Genomic DNA, 14,844 nt, shown 5'->3' with positions numbered 1-14,844 from the left:
GGAAGGGGGACAGGGCATGGGGAACGAGAGGAGGCTGAGTGCCTTCTGCTGCGTGTGTGAACATCTTTGTACCAATTTTGCAGGTTTCGAGGGTTTGAGGGAGGTATTTTTGGGGTTTAGTAGGGTTTAGGGTTTGATAGGGTTAAGTAGCGTATCATAGGCCGGCAGTTGCTGCATGGATTCATGCAGTGATTGATGCAAGTTTTATTTTTATTTTTACTTTATTTTTAGGGTCTAAGAAAAAAAAAACAAAATCGAGAATTTACCAAAATGTCTATCCAAACTTTTGAATTAAAAAAAGAAGGAAAAAAAATACATGTTATTTTATTATTTATCAAAAGATATATTTTTTTATGATGCTTTTTTCACTCTATATTGATTATTTTTCTTTTTATTTTCTTTGTCATTTTTCTCATTTTTCTTTTTCCTCCTATACATACAACGTTTTTTATCTTTCATCTCTTTTTTTCTTCTCTTTTGCACGTCGATTCTTCTAAAAATATTTTATCACTTCTGAGAATCCGAAATAAACAATGGATAATATATTTGAACTCCTTACAATCTCATATATCCATAGGAACTAAAATGAGTGCAATCAGAGCTCTCTAGGTCCATCAATGGATTTTGGTCAAAATCTACTGATGAACTTAGAAAGCTCTGATTACATTCATTTTAGTTCTTGTGAATTTTTGAAGTTATAAGGAGTTCAAATATATCATCCATTATTTATTTTGACCTAATATGGATTTTAGAAGTTAATATGGTGTGTATAGTCAATATTGAATGGATGTTTGATGAGTGAAATTTATGATGTGTCAAGGTTTAACATATGCTTGACAAGTGAAAGTCTAAGCATGTCAAAATTTATAGTAAAAATCTTAATATTTAACAAGTCAAAGATGATCATATGTTTACTCTCGATAGATAACATTGATCGGATGCTTAATAAATAGAAGTCAAAGTTAATAGATTGCGTCAAGTTGACAATATATATAATAGGTAAAATAGTGTTATTTGAAAAAAATACTTACAAAGATATTTTATAGTCAATTAAGACCTTAGACACAATACTAAGATAACTCATCTTACTTTATAAATTGCATCTTCACAATTTTAAAATCACCACAATACCACTCCTACTCGAAGCCTTTAGCATCATTGCCTCATCTAAATTCTCATGTACTAGAATAAAATTTTCAATTTGAAAAAGTGAAAAAAATGATAAATGGGCGGGGAAAGTGAAAATGAACCAAAAAAAGATCTCATGAGATCAACTGTTTTGACTTTGACAGCTTTGCGGATTAATTAGAACAAAAGAAAACGCAGCGATTTTATATGCGGTAGGCGCATCACCGTTCAATCCGACTCCATCACCAGGGTCCAGCATCCAAGATAACATCGGACAGTCAAAAGCACAGAGTCGCATATGCTTTATATGCAGTTGTCTTCACGCGTCGCGTTCTGGTGCACCGTCTGCTAGGCTAGTCAAGGACTTGCCCTTCCTTCCAACTCTTCTTTTCCAAATCAATATTTGATTTTTGTTTTTCCAAACATCAATTTCAAGGGCTTGGCAATCGAATTGAGTAGGCGGCGGAGTTGTATTCTTGTTCTCTTTTCGATTCGAAGAGGCGGAGTAGTTGATCTGTGTCGCAGTTCTTCTTCCCTGAGAAAGACTTGCTGTAAAAGAGGTAACTTTAATTTTCTTTCCATCTAATCGATTTCGTCTCGAACAGAGTATCGATCCAAACCTTGTGCTTTTCGTTTAGTTTAGCTTCAATTTTCTCCTATAGAATCGACAACGTAGAAATCAACGAAGAAATTTTCCATTTACTTCCTTAATTAGGTATTACGTAATTATCTCTCCATCTTGCAGTTTTCATTTGCTAGGCTTTAAGTAGTTATTTGGTACCCATGAACTTGTTGAATGCTTGGAATCACCTGTACTGAATGCTAATATTCTTAGTTATCTTGGTTGCTGTGCAGATTTTAGGGTTTGGTGCTGCAATGGACGCCCCTGAATCAGATCCTTGCCCAGTGAAGGAGAATGTGCCTTTGTTTAATTGCGATCAGTTTGACAAAGCTGTGGCACGAAAGATCTCGCAGATGCTACTCTTTGGATTGTCCACTGCTTGTGTGGACAATACAACTGGTCTGTTCAAGGGTCCTGCTTCAGTGGCTGTGGTCATTAGGAAGGAGATGGTAGACTATCTCAAACAAAGAAGTCAAGCGTATATTGCAGAAGCCACAATCCAAGGAGGTGCTAATGCCACTTCAGTGGATGAATTTCTTGAAGGTCCGACTGAAGTCGTGTCCGTTCTTATCGATGAGTTTGTTGGTACAAAGAGGAACTTGTTCAGTCGTGTTTCGGGGTGGTTATCGAGTGAGGGTCGAGAGGAGAAAATAGATGATTTTGTGCAGGAAATGGAGACAAATGTATTTTGGCCAATAGATCGGAGGGAAGCGGTTGCGGCAATTCTGATTCAAAATGTGGATTTGAGGAATGTTTTCCACTGTTCAATTAGGTTTGATTCTGCTGAACAGCTTGCTGAGCATAAAAGCCAGTGTGGATATAGGACATTGAATTGCATGAACAATGGATGTAAGGCTAAATTTTCTGCTATGCATGCTGAAAAACATGACTTAGAATGCCCTTTTAAGATTATCCCTTGCGAGCAAATGTGCTCAGAGATGATTATGAGGCGCGAGATGGATAAGCATTGCATTACTGTATGTGCAATGAAGCTTGTGAATTGCCCTTTCTTTCAAGTTGGCTGTGAGTCAGCCTTTCCTCAATGTAACCTTGAGAAGCACTGCTCGGAATTTCTTCAGTCACATTTACTGTATGTCCTCGGAGTGATTCACAAGCAAGAGGCTTCAATGGAAGAGCTAAGGATGCGTGTACAGTTGCTCGAAAAGGTGATATTATTTCTTCAATTTAATTCTATTATCATCGTCACGCTTTCTTTGAATCTTTGTCTAGTTAGAATTATACTTCCGGATCTAGATCTTGATTTGATTGTATCATGATTATCGTGTTGTCCTTCAACTTGTAGTTGCTATTCTAAAATTCTAAATGCTTATATTTACTACTTGTTTCAAGTGAACATAGTACACTGTCCTAAAATAGTACAAAAACAATACCGTACCATCACAAACTGAGTTTTATGATCCAATCAAAATTTGGTATAATGCAAACAACTTATAGGACAAGCAATATGATATCTCAAGGATTAGTCGAACCTTTCTTAAAATGTTATTTGTCCATGGAACCTCTTCTAAATTGCATCTCAGTTCTCTCAAGTTCCCACTACTAAGACACCATGTCATTTTTAATGTGGTTCAATATATTTTCTTTTTAGATTGATAGTTCGTGCCAATCTTTCGTGCATGGCAAATATTACGTAGTATTTATGAAAACTAATACTTGTGAATAATATCTGAATATATAAGTTAGAAGTCACTTGCCTATACATTTATTAGACACAGTCTGCAAGATCTGCTAGGCGATTGTGAAATTGTTTGTTGATTGTCAGGAAGTATCTAGGCATACAGATTACGAATAACTTAGGGGTAAAGATTTCTCTATTTTAGATTCTTCCTGGAATTCTTTAGGCAAAGAGATGCTTGATGTATGCTGCATTTCAACATGATGCAAGCAGTAAATGTTTAGGGCGAATCATATAGGATTTGGTTATAATAATTAAAAACTAATTATTATGGAAGGGATGTAAGCAAGGTTGTTAGGATTGAGTTCCTATATAAGAACAATCTGGGGTTTGTAGGTTCGAGCAGGATCTTAAAAATTACAATTCAAAAACTATATATTTTTGTTTAATAGGGATCTATAACTCATTTTTGAGTTTCTAGCTTACTACATTAAACATTACATCCTTATAATAGCGTAACACAATTAAAACTACTCATATAGTAGATATATAAACAATGTTAAACGTTAATCTGTTACATTTTAGGTATGAAATAGTAATTTCTTGTCAATGAAAAAACTAAAAAGATTTCTTTTCAAAAATTAAAAAGGCTTCTTATATAATTTGAATTTTTTTGATGCTACGATATGATGGTAGCTTGCTAAGTTCATTAGAACTGAATCCAATTTAGATCTTACTTAGGATCTGGATTGTCAAGGGAGATTTAGTCTATAAGCATTTTTATACTCTGGAGAACAATATTAAAAGAAAATATCTATAACTTGTTTCCACATGTTATTGAAGCTAAACCGAAAGCAAAAAATGGATGTGTTGGGCAAAAAGGAAATCCAATCCGTCAATTTCTAGTTGTCTAAACGAGGATAGGACAATGAAAGTAGAGTCACGAAGCAACCTCATGCCTTCCTAATGTCGCTGGTAGTGATGTTATTTGAATACCACCAATGGACATGAGTGTAGCTTGTAAAATAAAATCTTAATAATCAATGTGAAGCACACGTAAGCTTGAAATCAAAGTTCACATTAGGAAACCTATGGACTTCACTAGTGAATTAACTCACAAATTAGAAATATAAATTCCTTGCATAAAACAGTTGTTGAATCATGTTATTTTCTGGCAATTGTGCACTGTATACTTGTGTCAAACTAATTATGCATCAGAAATGCCAAGTGTGCATACTTGCTGATGTTGTTATCACTTTGCCAACCTAGCTATAAAATAGAGGGAGTAGTTACTTCTTGCCACAACTCTCTAAATTTCAAACACAATGTTGAAGTGATGTTTTTGGTTTTGCAGTCGCACTCGATAAATGAGTTATCTGAAGCCTTGGATGTGAGATCACTTACCCTTGCGATTAAGGAGCAAGAAGCAAAGATGAGGAAACTGGAACGCAATGTCAGTAAAATTCAGAATCAACAAGAGCTAATCAAGAATACAAAATGAGCTATAAAATTCTCTTCTTCTGCCTTTCTTCAGTCGTGATCTCCATTTATTTTTTTATTTGGAGTATACAAATTATTTCTTTGCTATGTAAATTAGATGGATTTCATATCAATATAAGTTCATGAAGAGGTGTCCCAGAGCTGGCTTGTCTGGGATGGTTCCAAACTTCTAACTTGGATTTGGAATGGGGATATACAAAGGCTATCCACGATCATTTCTTCAATGTTATTTCATTTGTTATGACAATTACCAAAACAAAAACAGGTTTACCATCACAATTTGTAACACCCCAAAGGTCATTATAGATACAACAACTATTAAGTTTTTATCTCATTAAGTGAAGTTGATTACATTGATTTTCCTATGTCATTGGATTAGATTTCTTATTTTATAATCATCTATATTTAAATAAATTTTATTATATTTTATAATTATTAATTAAGTCTTCTTTAGTTTTCTTAGATATTTTTCATGATTTTATATTACCTAATTGAAGTGTTTATTGATCGCTTGAGTATATTTTTATATCATTTTAAATGGATATTGGAATTTCACTTAATATGTACAATTTCACTTTGTTTTTTCTAATATTTTTATTTTTTTTTATCTTTTTCATTCTTATATATTTATACATTTATTTTGATATTCTCATCTTGACTCATCTTTTTCTCATGTGCTTGTTAAAGGTCATTGTAGATAGAATGCTGTGGCGACATTATTGTATAATTATGGTTATCGTAAAGGCAATAGTAATGGTTGCTACTATACTTCTCGTATTTAGTAATGTTTTCTAAATTGTTAGGGACATCATATAAAACCCCAAGGACGAGTATAAATGTAAAGAGAATTTAGCTTTACATTGTAAATGTCATGCACTGAAGCTACAAGGTGTAAATAGAAAGATAGTGAAGCCTCCTACTATACATAATACATGCCTTAAGTAACCGAAAAAAATGTATGTGAATTGATACCATAGACGATATAAAATGATTATTCATCTAAGACACATGATTAGGAAGGCAAAGTTACTTTGAAATTTTTAAAAGTAAATTTATGTTTGGGGAAAAAAAAATCTTTTTTTGACTTCTCGGTAGGAGTTTGTCTTGTCGACTTCTTATCCTTAAATAACATCTTTGCTCTTTCTGTCATAAAAACAAACGAAAGAACCAAACAATGTCTTTGTATGTCTTTGCTATGGAGCTACCAAAAATCTCCACAAGAGCACAATCCATCTTTGAAATGGTGGAACCTACTTGAATCCCTTACAGTGATTTCTCTCTCGACAATCTTGGCTATTACCTTGATTGCGGCATGGCAATCTGTGCACGCTCGTATGTTCTTCATCACAACTATGGGTGTTCCAGGACCCGTGTTTAGGATAGCGAATGCAATCGCTAGCCTTTCGCTGTGGTACCTCAAGGACACAATTTTGCTCTCTTCATCCACCAAATGAAGTGCACAGCCAGCATCTGGCCTATAACCTTCCTTTTCCATCTCCTCACTTAGCTTATCAAGTAGATCTTTGATCTCATTAATCTGAGGGTTCATGTTGTCATTGGAAGAGAAAACATAGATTTTGTGCATGATCTCGACCCAACTATATGCTGGTTCCTTCCTCAGTCCTCGGTCCCTCATCATTTTCTTAACCTTGGCAGCAGCATCCCATTGGCCCGCCCGAGCATAGACATTTGACATGATGACAAAAGGAGCCGAATCCTTGATATTCATACTAAAGAGTCGATCAGCTGCATGTCTAGCCAATTCTTGGTTCCCATGTATCCTAGATGAGTTCAGGATAGAGTTCCATATGATCTGATCTGCCTCGAAAGGGATCTCATCGACGAGTTTTTCCACCTCATCTAGCCGCCCGACACGACCCATCAAATCTATGACACAAGCATAATGCTCTCTCTTTGGCTTCAGTTCGTATAATTTGCTCATGGAATGAAAATATTGTAAGCCTTCTTCGACGAGGCCATTGTGACCGCAAGCGGAAATAACACAGAGGATAGTGACAGAATCTGGTTTGACATCCTGTCGAAGCATTTCTTCAAATAGTTCGATGGCTTCCCTACCCTGTCCGTTCTGCGCGTGTGCAGATAACATTGTGTTCCATGAAACTATATTCTTGTTGGTCATCTCATTGAAAATTTTCCGAGCCAAGATAAGGTATCCACATCTTGCATACATGTCAAGAATTGCACTCCCTGCAAACACATCGATCATGTAACCGCACCTGATAACGTTAGAATGTAGTTGCTTCCCGAGCGAAAGCAAAGCCAGACTAGATGCAGCTCTCAAGATGCTCGAAAATGTAGCTCTATCGGGACTCATGCCACCTCTTCTCATCTCACAGAACAGTCCCACTGCTGCTTCGAATAGCCCATTCTCTACATAGCCTGATATCATAGCAGTCCATGAAACTGTGTCCTTATCTATCCCATTCCTGAATATCAACATAGCAGTCTTGAGATGACCACATTTTGAGTACATATCGACAAGGGCATTGCACGCAATGTTATCGCATGCCAACCCTGTTAGAATCACTTGAGCATGGATCTGCCTCCCCATTTTAAGATCAGGTAGACTTCCTGCAACACTTAGCAGACTAGGAAAAGGAAATTGACTCCTATCGAAACCAAGGAACTGCATCTCTGTAAGGAGCTCAATTAGTTCCTCAATGTGCCGATCCCAAGCATAGCCGGATACCATAATATTGTAAGAAACATTGTCCCTCTCTTCCATCCCATCAAATAGTGCCCTGGCCTCAGTTAAGCAACAGCACTTCGAATAGAAATCCAGCAAAGAATTGCATACGAACACGTTCCAACTGAAATTCGTCTTAATGACGAGACCATGAATTTGTTGGCCTAGTCCAAGATTGGACAAACCAGCAGCAGTGGTTAGAACTCCAGAAAATGTGAACTGAGATGGCTTCAGCCTCAAATTCCTCATGGTGACAAATAGCTCCAATGCCTCAGAGTAGGATCCCTCTTTTGAGTGACCCATTAGCATTGCATTGAAGGTAACAGAATCCCTTTCTCGTGCCTCATTAAACAACTTTCTACCCAACCGGACATTGCCGCACTTACAGTATGAGTCCACCATGGTATTGTAGACCATAACTGTGTTGCCTAATCCAGACTTAATGATGTGCGTGTGAACCTGAACGACGCAGCTCGATGTGTCTGGTGAGCTGCAAGAACTCAGCAACGCCACGATCGCCACATGATCAGGACTGATTCCCGATCTCCACATGCACCGGAAGAGGTCAAAAGCTTCTTCAGGTCGGCCAGCCTGGGAGTAGGCATTGATTAGGATAGTCCACGTGACTGCAGTGCGGTCTGCCGTGCAGTTGAAGAATCGACGAGCCTCTTCGAGGTAGCCATTCTTTGCATAGCCAGATATCATGCGGTTGGCAGTGAAAGTGTTCTTCAAAGGCATTTCGTCGAACAGCTTGCGTGCTCTCAACAGTTGTCCCTGGTCAAGCAGAGACTGGAGGTGGTGATTAGAGTGGTAGGTTTGGAGATCAAAGCCAGTCTTGATCATGTGAGCATCGACATGGAATGGGCTGACAATGGACTTGAAGGGAGACTTGGGATTTACTGAGGCAAATGCTTTGAGTTTAAATAGTTTCATCACAAATGCGACAGGAAGATTCCCAGTTCCCAACTAAAGCATTTACTGAGGCAAATGCTTTTATTTATTTATTTTCTTTTATCATGGATGAAAATTTTATATTTATTATTTTTTTTAAAAATATTTTCTTTCCCATTGTACTTTTATTTCCTTCTTTGTATTACTATTTTTTTTTTTATCAAAATACTGTTTATCAAATTTAGTCAAAATTATTCCAATTTAACCAAATCGCTTTAACTTGATAAAATTATTTAAAAATTATTATAACAACTATAACTATAGTTACAGAAACAATTACATCATCGTTGCATAATTATAATACTTTGGAAGTCATTTTGACCAATATAAAATAATTTTTAATAAATTTAGATAACTTTAACCAAATTAATAAAAAAAGTATAAATCAATTTATTTTAACAAATTATACCGATAGTAACTACTACAAATCCAAATATGAATATTTTTAAGATGAAAAATATACTAATGTGCTATTTTTATTTTTATTTTAAAAAATACTCAATTAAAAAGCTTAAAATAATATTGTTAATCCAGTATCTCCCATAGGGATATTTGGATGGCCCCCTCTAGGGATTAATAGTAAGGATTACGGAGACGGGCCCAGGCCGGGCCCAGATCCGACCAGGGTCGGGTCTACAGATGATACAGCACGGCAATTTGATGGGCTGCGGATCTGCTGTCTCTCACCATCACGCTCCGCCAAGACAGTGATGACGATCAGCTTAGAGCTAATCTTTCTGCTGTTTAAATTATTTAATAAGATAATCGTATTTAATCAGTCGGAGAAATATTCTCACCACCGCGGAAGCTCTTATAATGTGTCAATAAAGGAATTTACGGAGTAATTTAGGTTCAATTTATTTAGATAGAACAAACAAAAGAGTTGAAAAAAAAATAATCATAAAGTTACGCATAAAACTCCATTATGATATTATTAAAATATGACTCTTATTGCATACACGACAAGGTTTGAAAGACAGTGATTCACTCCCGGGCAATCACCACCAACTGTTTCCCGACGTTGCGACCGGAGAAGAGGCCCACTAGAGCCGCCGGAGCATTCTCGAGTCCTTCAGCGACATCCTCGACGTATGTGATCTTCCCTTCCCTTATCAGCTGCACCACCTCGTCCTCAAACTCTCGGTAGAGGTGATAAAATTCGGACACCAAGAACCCTTGCATCCTGACCTGTTTAATGAGGAGACAAAACAGGTTGTGCACAGGATCAGGCTTCTCCAGGTTTAACTGAGATATCATCCCACACACAGGGATTCGACCATAGGCTCGCATGTTGGGAAGAACCGCATCGAGCATCCGGCCTCCTACGTTCTCGAAATAAATGTCGATCCCTTCGGGCAAGCACCTAGCAAGGAAGAATTGTTGTTGACAAGGAACAAGCTAAGGGATTCTCAGAACGTAACGAGATTTATATAGATATATATATACTGACCTCTTTAAGGCTGCATCTAGATCAGTTTCTTGCTTATAATTGAAAGCTTCGTCAAAACCAAACTTGTTCTTCAATAGGTCCACCTGAACAATAATATTCAAACAATTTAATTCAGAATGGATCTTGAATCGATCCGCTGTGAATTTGAGTTGCATTTTGGGACAAAACCTTTTCATCAGACCCAGCACTCCCAACCACGTAGCAATCCATGCGTTTGGCTAATTGCCCAACAAGTTGGCCAACGGCACCTGAGGCAGAAGAAACAAAGACCCGTTCGCCTTTCTTCGGCTGTGCGACTTGAGAAAATCCAGCATAAGCTGTAAAGCCAGGCATGCCTGAGACCAAACGCAATGGAAAAGTAGATCGAGTCACAAATCCTTAATTAAAAAGTCCATTGAAATGGAGTTGATCAGATGGATGGATGAATGAAGTTAAGACCATGGAGCAATCAAATGGTATGCAGTTTTATGCATGAATTCCTTCAGTTTAACCTTACAAATCATAAAAATTAACTAATCGGCAAACGTCGATGCAGATCAGATGCATGGAAAGATGACGAGGAGACAAATCGACAATTTGAGGCATAAAAGCTGACCTAAAAGACCGGTATAGTAAGAAAGGGGCAAGTCCGTGTATCTGATCTTGAAGAAACTCCCCAAATTAGAGACGAGGAGAGTGTACTCTTCCCATCCGGTAATGCCCCAAATCAGATCACCGACTATGAAATCGGGATGCGTGGATTCCACCACTCTACTCACTCCCAAGCCAGTAATCACCTTCAAACAGAGTAAGAAACATGCAATCGAATCTCATTCAACTATTATATATATATATATCACAGCAATCGAAGTCGATTTTAGGGATGCGATGTGGGTACAGAGCCGGGAGTGAAGTCGGGGATGTAGCTAGGCGTGTCGTGCTTGGTCATGCGGCCGCGCATGTAGGGATCGCAGGAGAGGTAGAGATTCTTAACGAGGATCGCCGGCGGAGAGCCCTCGGGAATCGCCAGAGCGACGGTCTCCGTCGCCACGACCTCCACGTCGCTCTCCCTGGGGCTGCGTCCGGCCTCCACGTACTGCTTCAGCACTACCTTCTTGTTCCTCACCGCTTCCGAACCCATCGCTCGCTCTGCTTCTGCTTCTTCTTCTTCTTCTTCTTCTTCAGAGGGCGTTCGATGAGCAAATAGAGGTTGAAGAAGGTTGTAGATTTATAGAGACGAGAGGAAGGATTTGACAGCGACATCCGATGGGCTGGTGCTTACGGTGCGAATCATCCATGCAAGACAAAATTTAATAGATTCTAAAATTTAAATAATTAATTAAAAATAGTACGTTTGGATAAAGTTTAAAAAGGGAGGTGCCCGATTAAAGGAGGGAAGAAATTTAATGTGAATAAAAAAGGGGCAAAAAAGGAAAAAAAGAGAGGATATTTTGTGAGGGGAGAGGAAGCTTTTAAGTGACCGCGATTAAGAATGACAATTTCTTTTGGATCAATTTCGATATCTTTTATATATATAATTCTGTAAATCTGTATCCATCCGTTAAATTAAGAAGAAAGTAGATATAATATTAAATTTTACTTTTGATCAAAGAATATTGTGAGTCTGGTGTGGAGTGGGTAGATTATGATCATGTTGATCCTCGTCTGTAATCAAATTAGGTCCAACGTGATCTTAATCTCTAGGAGATCATGTCTAAGCGTTCTAATTAAAAAATAACATAATAATGGAACACCTTTAGGGAGCCCGAAATACACGTTAAGACTCCTTGCAATATGTGAAACCCACGGTACCTATAACGAATGTAATCTGAGTTATCTAGATCAATTTTGATCGAAACTTACGGATAAATCTAGGCTATTTGGATTTCTGTAAACTTACACCCATCCGATAGGATTGAGTGAGATGCAAATAAATATGATGTCAAATCTTGGTTCTGATCAAGAAATACTGTTGGCCTTGTGTGGGGAGACCAAGACCAAGTTGGTTCTACTTGGTCCTAGTATGCTATCAAGTCATGTCCAATGTTGTTATGGTCTTTAGGAGTAGACCAGGACAAAGTTGGGTATAGTCTACCCACACAAAGCTCATAGTGTTTCTTGATCAGAATTAAGGTTTAACACAATATTTATCTTCTTCTCACTTGATCCTACTGTTAGTACCCCAAACTAGTTTTGATGTGATCAACCAAGTCAGGTTAGGTCATATTGATTTTTAACCTTGTATCTAAGTGTGCAAGAACTTAGGAGCATAGGAAGTCGAGCGAAAGACGCAGCTAGCGAGAAGGATGACACAGGAGAGAGCCGACGAACTCGGTGTGTCCGAGGGATGAGGTGCTGCAGAAGAGTACGCGGGCAGACGAGAAGGAGGCGCGCGGCGTTTCCGAAGGACGAGAAGCCGAAGCGGAAGATTGCTCGAAGGCCGGAAGTTGGGTTCGGGTGAGCCCTATTTCAGATGGCCCAGATCACCCAAGCGAGCAGAGCCTGAGCGGAGGATCCGGACTAATACGAGCGGGACTGGAGCGGAAGACCTGGACCAAAAAGTCAACTAGAAGTTGACTTTCTGGTCTAGGCGCCCAGAACCAAAAAGTTAGCCATTTGCGACGTGGCGCATCTCGTTGCGTCAGGGATAAACTTTTATCTTATTCCAGGTGTCTGGAACCCTTCTAGGCGCCCCGAACAGGGCTATAAAAGTAGTCCTACTCCTAGAAGCTAAATACAATAAGAAAAAGAGAGAGAGAACACTTGTAAACGATTTCTTTTGTCTAGCTTCATATTTTTAGTACTTCAACTACTGTAAAGAGGGTTTTCCGCCTGAAGGAGAGTTTAGTGTGCTTTTCATCTTTCTTAGATTAACAACCTCCCCGGTTGTAACTAAGTAAACTCTTCGTGCCTCTTCTTTACTTTAGTTTCTTATATTTATTTTATGCAAGTGTTAATCTTAATTAAGTTATAAAAGTTTGAGGAAGGTTTTTCATTTTTTTCTTTGTAGGGCTATTCACTCCCTCAAGCCGCCCGCCAAGGGTCCTAACACCTACAGGGTAGTTACAAGTTTGCATAAATCCAAATATCCTAGGTTAATTAATGGATTTTAGTCAAAAATTACTAATCGATCTAGAGAGTTCAGATTACCTCCATTTTTGGTCATATGGGTTTTTGAGATTATAAGAAGTTTAAAGATGTCATCCATTAATTGTTTTGGGTTCCCTAGAGGTGCTCTAGTATTATATTAACTTTTAACTAGAACGCTTGGGCTTGGTCTGCTCCTAGAGACTAGGATCATGTTAGGCATGATTTGAGAGCAGACTAGGGCCAAGTTGGTGCTACTTGTTCCTAGTCTCCCCACACCAAGCCATATTGTTCTTTGATTAGAACTAAGATTTGACAGCATATTATCTTCCTCTCTCTCAACCCTACCGAATGGTTGTAATTTTACAAAAATCTAAATAGCCTAGGTCCATAAGTGGTTTCAGTCAAAATCCACTGATCAACCTAAAGAGCTTAAATTACACTGATTTTAGGTATTATGAGTTTTTGAGGTTGCAAGGAATTCAAATGTGTCATCCATTATATTTTTTGGGCTTCCCAAAGGTGTTACAGTATTATACTAACTTTTAGCTATAACGCTTAGGCCTGATCTACACTCATATCAAAGACAACATGGTCCTAGTCTTCCCACGCTAGTTCCTTCCTTAATCAGAACTAAGGTTTGACATCATATCTATCTTCTTCTCACTCGACAGGTGGATGCAAGTTTATAGAAATCCAAATAGCTTAGATCCATCATTGATCTACCCAGAGAGCTCAGATTGTATTCATTTCAGATCCTGTAGATTTTTGAGATTGCAATGAGTCTAGATATACCCTCAATTACTATTTTTGAACTTCTCTAGTGGCGGTCAAGAGGTTTTTCCTTGTAGAGGTCATAACTTTTAACTCAAGATGAATTTTGGAGTGTTCGAGGAGCCAAAATGAAGCTTATTTAAAGATCTACGATTTGTTATTGGGTTAATCCCTAATTTCCTAATTTCAAACCCCAAAAGCATCATTTAAGGTCTTTTCGAAGGTTCAATAGATTTTTTTCTCTTTTACTCTACTAGGGAGCTCCGAAATAGTAAAGACATTTGGACTCCTTGACATTTAAAAAACTAGATTTTGATTAAAATCTACTGATGGAACTATGTTATTTAGATTTCTATGAATTTGCAATCATATGAAAGAGAAAAGTTTCGAAAAGGTAGACTTGATGTCAAATCTTAGTTCTGATTTTAGTAGTTAAATTTAAAAAATATATATATTTGAATGGTATAAGAGAGATTTGTTTCCATGAGTGAAGAGAGAGAGGGAGAGAAATATTGAGGTTGTATGCATTCAAACCACATAAATAAGTTTTATATTTAATATTTTGAATGCTACTCAGATACTTAGGAAGTAGGAATTGAAATATGCAGTTGACAGGAGAGATAGAATAAATAAGACGCAAAATAGTACGTTTTTTGATCATTCTCAAAGTATGCCACATGAGTCTAAAATTTCCCAACTATGTGAGCTATTTAGTAAAATGCAAAACAAAATTAAACATATTTCTGAAATTTTAATAATTATTAATTAATTTTTTTAAGGAGAAGTTTAAAAAGTGTTTTTTTAAAGTTGGCCTATCCATCTTATTTATGTCTATTAATTTTAGGATGATTATCTCGATTCCATAAAACTTTTTCATCGGCTATTGGATAAATAAAAAAACTCTAAGGTGACATTTGGTTCTCTCCTAGAAATCGGAATGAGAATGGGTATCATAGTATTATGGAATGAGAATGAGTATGAACTTGAGTATCATTCTTAAAAATAATGTT

The 14,844-nt window shown here is 37.4% G+C and overlaps 3 protein-coding genes across 3 annotated transcripts; 1 reads left to right on the top strand and 2 right to left on the bottom strand.

Moving 5' to 3' along the window:
• Window positions 1-1,458: 1,458 nt before the first annotated feature.
• LOC122017150 (TNF receptor-associated factor family protein DDB_G0290965-like) lies at window positions 1,459-5,237 on the top strand. The gene is made up of 3 exons (XM_042574684.1): window positions 1,459-1,688; window positions 1,984-2,916; window positions 4,741-5,237. Exons 2-3 carry the CDS (start codon window positions 2,005-2,007, stop codon window positions 4,885-4,887), a joined length of 1,059 nt encoding a protein of 352 aa, XP_042430618.1. The 5' UTR covers window positions 1,459-1,688; window positions 1,984-2,004; the 3' UTR covers window positions 4,888-5,237.
• Window positions 5,238-5,806: 569 nt separating this feature from the next.
• LOC122014602 (putative pentatricopeptide repeat-containing protein At2g01510) lies at window positions 5,807-8,541 on the bottom strand. The gene has a single exon (XM_042570929.1). It carries the CDS (start codon window positions 8,524-8,526, stop codon window positions 6,088-6,090), a length of 2,439 nt encoding a protein of 812 aa, XP_042426863.1. The 5' UTR covers window positions 8,527-8,541; the 3' UTR covers window positions 5,807-6,087.
• Window positions 8,542-9,450: 909 nt separating this feature from the next.
• On the bottom strand, window positions 9,451-11,208 carry LOC122017041 (2-alkenal reductase (NADP(+)-dependent)-like). Its single transcript, XM_042574506.1, has 5 exons — window positions 10,872-11,208; window positions 10,590-10,770; window positions 10,163-10,329; window positions 9,995-10,077; window positions 9,451-9,907 (listed from the first exon to the last, which is right to left on the bottom strand). The coding sequence occupies exons 1-5, from the start codon at window positions 11,112-11,114 to the stop codon at window positions 9,529-9,531; spliced, it is 1,053 nt and encodes a 350-aa protein (XP_042430440.1). The 5' UTR covers window positions 11,115-11,208; the 3' UTR covers window positions 9,451-9,528.
• Window positions 11,209-14,844: the final 3,636 nt, after the last annotated feature.

The sequence above is a fragment of the Zingiber officinale genome, chromosome 8B (genome assembly GCF_018446385.1).
Source record: "Zingiber officinale cultivar Zhangliang chromosome 8B, Zo_v1.1, whole genome shotgun sequence".
Taxonomy (NCBI): domain Eukaryota; kingdom Viridiplantae; phylum Streptophyta; class Magnoliopsida; order Zingiberales; family Zingiberaceae; genus Zingiber; species Zingiber officinale.
Note: the sequence above shows the minus strand (reverse complement) of the source record. Positions and strands in the feature narration are given on the sequence as shown.